The sequence below is a fragment of the Ascaphus truei genome, chromosome 4, assembly GCF_040206685.1.
Source record: "Ascaphus truei isolate aAscTru1 chromosome 4, aAscTru1.hap1, whole genome shotgun sequence".
NCBI classification, from domain to species: domain Eukaryota; kingdom Metazoa; phylum Chordata; class Amphibia; order Anura; family Ascaphidae; genus Ascaphus; species Ascaphus truei.
Genome location: NC_134486.1, coordinates 391,314,677 through 391,321,588, shown reverse-complemented (window position 1 = coordinate 391,321,588; position 6,912 = coordinate 391,314,677). Strand labels below are relative to the sequence as shown.

General features: G+C 46.6%; 1 protein-coding gene across 2 annotated transcripts in view; it reads left to right on the top strand.

Annotated features, from left to right (window-relative positions):
* The first annotated feature begins 6,542 nt into the window (after positions 1 to 6,542).
* Positions 6,543 to 6,912, top strand: part of LOC142493878 (cytochrome P450 2K1-like) — a 102,053-nt gene continuing 101,683 nt past the window's right edge. For both annotated transcript variants that reach the window (XM_075598573.1, XM_075598572.1), the window contains exon 1: positions 6,543 to 6,794. In XM_075598573.1, the coding sequence (XP_075454688.1) occupies positions 6,609 to 6,794 (186 nt within the window). In that variant the 5' untranslated portion in view covers positions 6,543 to 6,608. The remainder of the gene's footprint in view (positions 6,795 to 6,912) is intronic.

Sequence of the window (6,912 nt, the reverse complement as noted above, 5' to 3'; positions counted from 1 at the left end):
CACTCATAGGCACCTGGTAGTACCTAGACCTCAAGTCCAAGACACTGAACCACTGACTCCCCGACAGGGCATTGAGAATTTCTTCAATTCGTGGCAGTGAGTACTGATCAGGAATTGTACGGTTGTTCAGGGTCCGGTAGTCGACACACAATCGCACTGACCCATTCTTCCTTTGCACCACCACGATCGGCGAGGCGTAGGGGCTATGGATTCAGTCACAATGCCTGCTGCTTCCATCTCTCGTAACACTTTTCTCACATCCTCCACGTCTCGAGGGGCAATACGACGAGATCTTTCTCGGAATGGAGTGGTGTCACTTAGCCGGATAGTGTGTTGGGCATTTCGGCTACAGCCCACATCCATGTCACTCGTGGAAAATACGTCTTTCCGTTCTTCCAACTTGGCAGTCAGCCGTGCCCTCCATTCCGCGTACAATGCGGATTCCCCTAAGTCAAAGGCCATTTCCGTGGTCTGCTCCAGGGAGGCTGCATCAGTTACTTGGGCGGACATCATATCGACAGAGGTAACCGCGTATATCCGTCCCAATCGTTGCCCATAGTCTAAGGGCATGGGATAGGGAGAGGTGTTGTGAACATATACCTTGACGTTCTGAGGCATTTCGCCCTTCCACTCTCGTTCTCGGGCACAAGTCGGTAACCCCAATAGGCATCCTCTTCGTACACACTCTCTAAGGAGAAGAGCTGATCGACCTCTTCTCATTCTGGATAGCAGCATTCCGCCCACATAACTTCTGTTCCCCCTGGGGGAATCACGGTCACTCCATTGTGAGTATTGAATAAGTTGCCGTATTCTACTTCATCCGGACTCGCCAGCTCGTCTTCCGTCATACTGGGTTGTATGGGTAGAGCCGAGAGGGTAATTCTCAAGCCTCTTTCAAGTATGCTCGGAACACTGCCCGTACCACATCGGTATTTGTTCCCAAGATAATTTGGGCACTGGGATGCTCCTGAGGTTCGGGCATATTAGCACCTCCACTTCCATTGGATGGGACTTGCCAGTGTTCAATTGTAGTATGGCTAGCTGAAGTTTCACCACGCCGTCAATGGGGTAGGCCTCCAGACTAAGTCTCCAGAGTTTCATTGCGTCTGCAGTTTGCAATGGCAGGTGACTCAGATGTTGATCATAGAACGAGCGCTACACAATGGTCACCTGAGATCCGGTGTCCAACAATGCAGTTGTGTAAATGCCTTCCACGAGGATGCGTATAAGAGCAGCTGGTCCCACCCGAATGTAGGTGTCTGTGGTTACGGCTTCTCCACTGCTCGGCGGGGTGGGGCCCTCGGACGAAGAAGGAGTTTCTTCAGTCTGCGCCGTGCAGGTCATGGCTTTGAGTGGGTCGTTCCTGACCTTTCTTGTCCCTGTGCAAGTCTTAGCGAAGTGCCCTTCTTGGCCGCACCTGAAGCAAGCTTGACACCCCGGAGAGGTCCCGGTCCTGGATGCCGCTGACTCCCTCTTTGGGAAGTGTAGTGCAGCAATAGGAGTTTTATGAACAGGGAAATCCTCCTCACCTTCGATCTCTTTGGCCTTTGCAATCGCTGCTCTCTTTAGTTCATCTTGAGGATGTTCTTTAGTCGAAGTAGCGGACTTTTCTCGTCTCGCAGAGTCACTCGGTAGCTTTGGCCGGTGCAACCGCAGATTACCTTCGTGAGCGAGTATTTTATCCATCAACTCTTCGAAATCTAGTGGCTGATCTGGAGAGAGAGTACAGCTGACTCGTATCGCCACCGGATGCATGGGCAGGGTGCCCTGCAGAAGTTGCTGGACTCGCATGCCATCAGCTTGGGCTTGTGGAATAACCTCCTTCTTTACCAGAGGCCATAGAGCCAACTGGATCTGATGAAGAAACTCTGACACTTCTTCTCCTTCGACTTGCGTGAGCGTGTAGAACTTGGCCAGTAATGACACGGCGTCCTTTGGAACCCCATATGTCCGGGTTAGGGCCTGGATCAGGGCTGCCGCGTCAGTGTTAGGGTGTTTACTGTCATAAAACTGCACCATATGCGTAGCAGGGGGTCGTAAGCACTCGACAATTCGTTGCCGTTTTACTGCATCAGAGCAAGTCCACTCCGGGAGCAAATGTTCCATGTGGTCTTTCCATTCCTCAAATTCTGCCTCACCCGTCGGCGTGGGTCTATTCCCGGAGAATATCTTGAGCTTGCCGTATTGATGGGAATGAGAGGCCTGGCTCAGAGCTTCTATTAGCTGAGATAGGATTCCTCCCGTCGCTGGGTCCACCTGTAAGGACTTAGGGGCCCGGGAGGGTATACTGGTTTGGCGTCTTGTACTTGTCTGTCGTTCAGGGGACGGATACACGGAGCGCGGGGACCCAGTCTGGAGGGGGGTCTCCACGGGGGACCCGGCACTGAAGATCACCCTGGGTATCAGTGGCTCTGAATATAGCAAGGACTGTCCTGAGAGTAATGTGTCATATTTCCCGGGAGCGCGGGAGGGTCCCGGCATGGCTTCGGGATAGGGTAGGGGGGCTGGCAGTGCCCTAGGCTATTCTGAGGAAATGACAGGACACCCCGGAGGCAAGGCTCCCAGAAAGTGTAACGTGGCAGGGGTGATATTTTCCCTTACTTCATAACGGGTTGCTATATGTACCAGTGGTATGTGGGGTTCCATCTCCGCCCGATTTGGCGGGCTTGAGTGAACCCGGGAAGGGATATGACCTGATTAAGGACTTCTTGAGAGAGGATGCCTGCTTGCACATCCCCCACTGCGAACACATGGTGGGGGGACTCGTCTAGTTCCAGCGCCCAGTCGCGCACTTGTTGTGTAGACGGTGAAAACATGGTAGTGTGTGCAACAGCTCAATTTAGACTTTAATAGAGCACCCCAGGTCTGAGATCTCAGCAGCGCTTCCAAATGTAACACCTTTTGCCCCCCATATCGCAGATGGGGACCATATGTAATAATACACGTGTGTTACTGGGTGTGGTGCGTTACCTGATAGGCTCACAGAAGGCCTGAACCTCCCTCACTGGGAGCCTGGGGATACCTGGGGAGCCAAAGACATACCTGATTATTCGAATACAGCGCCTCCACCTGTAAGGGTTGCCACCTGAGTGGGATGGTCCTCTTACAGGACACAGTGATAGTAATACACGCACACAATATATGTTAAACATACTGGACATTCTTCCTGGTATTGCACAGGTTATTAAGAAATTATATTAGTGTTAGGGACCCCTGAAGAATGTGGTCTGTCGTGCAGTGGCTCAGGGGCTTGCAACAATTTTTCCAAAATGTTAAACTAAAAGACCATTTTATTTAATAGATATTTATACATATATGTTTAGGCACTGTACTGTGTATGCTTTTCCTGGTAATGTACAGGTTAATAAAAGCTTCAATCAGACTTACAACTTTGCAACTAATATTGACAGATTTATTATAAATCATTCTTCCTGGTATTGCACAGGTTATTAAGAATTTATGTTAGTGTTAGGGACCCCTGAATAATGTGGTCTGCCTTTCAGTGGCTCAGGGGCTTACAACAATTTGTCCAAAATGTTAAACTAAAAGACCATTTTATTTAATAGATATTTATACATATATATTTAGGCACTGTACTGTGTATGAGTTTAACTGGACGTGCACTGAGCTCTGTCTGTGTTTTATGTTCTGTCTCTGGTTTTTAATATATATTGCCATGCTGAGTAGCACTCCTCTGTGACACTCATATGCTTATATATATGTTGTGGTTATTTTGGGGGTTCAATAGGAGCTTGTTAGGTGTCCAGTATGTTTTGCAATTCTTGTTCAGCTAGTCTTAGCTGATTAGAGGGTGGCAACCTCCTACCTAATTGAAGCTTACCCCCTCCCACATTTAGATGGTTAAAAGCTCACTCCATAGCATCTCCCACTCTCAGGGGAACTTGCTTGCTTGCAGTATGATTGTGACACATCTAATGCAGAGTGCTTTTCCTGGTAATGTACAGGTTAATAAAAGCTTCAATCAGACTTAGAACTTTGCAACTAATATTGACAGACTTATTATAAATCATTCTTCCTGGTATTGCACAGGTTATTAAGAATTTATATTAGTGTTAGGGACCCCGGAAGAATGTGGTCTGCCGTGCAGTGGCTCAGGGGCTTACAACAATTTGGCCAAAATGTTAAACTAAAAGACCATTTTATGTAATAGATATTTATACATATATATTTAGGCACTGTACCATGTATGAGTTTCACTGGACGTGCACTGAGCTCTGTCTGTGTTTTATGTTCTGTCTCTGGTTTTAAACACACTATATGTTAGCAACCGTTTACTATAACTAATGATAACTTCAGTACCCTGTACCACACAGCATTCATCATATAACCATATACACAGGTCATCAACTAGTGCACACATCAACATAGATATTCCCTCCTCCAAAGTACTTGGGTGCTGGGCCCCAATCCCCCTGATGTCCCTTTATGTCCACACCCTCTCAATGTGTTGGAGATAGCGCTATCCCTTGATGTGTTAGTGCACTACTAAAGGTACCTGCCCGAGGCTCCAGCCCACGGGGCCGCAATATAACTAGATTTGGATCTGCCTGATCCAACGTGATGCCTTCCTATGCGTGGGGTGAATTCCGGCGTGGATAATATCACCGCGGCTCCGCAACGTCTGTACCTTGGCTGGGATCCGTCTGCAGCTGGCAGGCCGCAGTCACTGCTTGGCGTGGCCTCCGTAAAGATAGTCTATATATATATATAGGGGCCTCCGTGAAGATAGTCTTTATATATAGAGGGGTCTGAGCCCAGACCCAGATATCAGGCTGTGCGCCACAGAGTGTATCTTTACTTAACCAAATAGCTAAATGGGCAGATCTTCTTCTCTAAGGCCTGTCCCTGAAGCAACCAAGAAACTGGGGAAAGGGTAACTGTTATCTGGGACCTCTGGGGGTTAACTGGCCTAGTGCAAGGGGCTACTGCTACCCTGTACCCTCACTCACCAGCTCCCTGCTCCAACTGACCCCCGCAAGCCCGCGAAATCTATCTAAACTGCAGCTGCCGAGAATCCTTGAGCCCTATTGGCTGTTCTTGAGCACCTGGTGTTTGTCTCCCTTTGCCTCATGGGAATTGTAGTCCCGTGAAGGCTGCAGTAACATTGGGGACGCGCGCGCGATTCCACTGAGCATGCTCAACTTCCTAATGGCAGCCGCAACTCCCGCACTTCACTGCGCATGCGCGACCACTGCACCTGCGCACGCAAACCATCATGGTGGCCCCGCTAGCCGGGTGCGTCGCCGAGCCTCCTGAGGCTCAAAACGCTCCCTGCTCCGGCCCCCACCTTTGGAAACAGCCGGCAGGTCCGTCGCTGGCTCCGGCGGCACCCGCGACCGCACTGAGGCAAAGGAGGGGGGTCTCTGGGAGCCGGAGAGGACTGGGGCTACATATATAAAGAAAAAAAACAGAAAATAACTTGAATAAGTGTATATTCCTTACAGTTAATTATTTACATTTCACAATATTTCACATAACTGGGAATTTTCCATGAAGGTGACTGCCCGAAAAATAAGGAAAGATACTAACTAAAGTTTACATATTATCCTTCTGATGTATCAAAGTCTAACAGATGTAAATCAGGTCAAAGCAAACCAACTGCACCCAATGTATCAGTGATAAAAATATTCTAAAGAAGCCAAATGTACTTTGTATTAGTAAAACAATAAGCCACTGTAAAGTCCCTGAAGCCGAAACCCCAAAATGCTCCATGTAGTAAGCAGAGAAAAAGAGAAAGGGGGCAAGCACCGTGGAAAACTCACAAATCAAGCAAGTGGTACTAAGTGATGGCACAGTTCTGAATAATTAATATCTAATAATTGCAATACAAACTTGGGGTTGAATAAATCATGAGTTTTTCTCTATGAGAATTTCTCACCTTTCCCTATATTTCCCATTTTTTTTTTTTTTGTTTTATTTTGAAATGAAAGATAATAAAACAAAAGTAGATGGCCGTGCAATGTTAGCATTATGATGGGGTTCGATAAAGTCATTTTAATGAATGAGAGAACTTGTGAGTGTGGCTATACAGTATTTCTTTGTTGCTGTAAGTGACTGTTCCACCTGTATGCAGGGTGCAGCTTAGGGACCTAGTTCAGGACCCGGAGAGGGAAGCGATGTTATCGATATACGTACTGTAACACTGATGTCAGTGTGACAGACTAACCTTTGTGATGATTTTAAATTGGCTTTGTACGGTATAGATTATGTTCTCAAGAATATAAAAAAAGAATCCAGGAAAGCTTGTGGAACACAAATAATTTGCAAGAAATTAAACTATGCTCTATTAAACCAATGTTTTGGGGAAAACATATGCACTATAATAACCCTACAGTATAGCCTGATAAAGCAGAATAATACGGAAAAAGGGATTAATTCTAAAACAATCTTCCCTACATTAGGTGTAATGTTGCGCAATAACTTTTTTTTATTTGACTGAATATATTAAAGTATGTGGGTGGCACTTTGTGTGATAGAAAAAGGGGGAGAGGAGGGTTTATAAAGTAGGAAACTCTGCCCAAGAGTTTGAGTTTTAAACTGACATTCAACCAACCTGTTTGTCATCTGAAATCCTGCTGATTATAGAAATGGATGTGGCATATTCTGTAGTAACATATGTTGTACTTGCACTCACTGTTTTATATATCCTAAAGGTTTTGAACAGCTGGACTAAAAGCACAGACAACAATTTCCCTCCTGGTCCCAGATGCCTACCCCTGATTGGAAATTTGCATATTATAGATTTGAAGAAACCCCATCAGACTTTAATGAAGGTAAATTCATGTTTCTGCCATTCTGTCTACCAGCTGGGGGGCTGGAGAAAAGGAGTAATAAGCAAATATAAATATCTGAATACTGCTGTTAGTTTTAGCTGTGACTATATACGTGTAT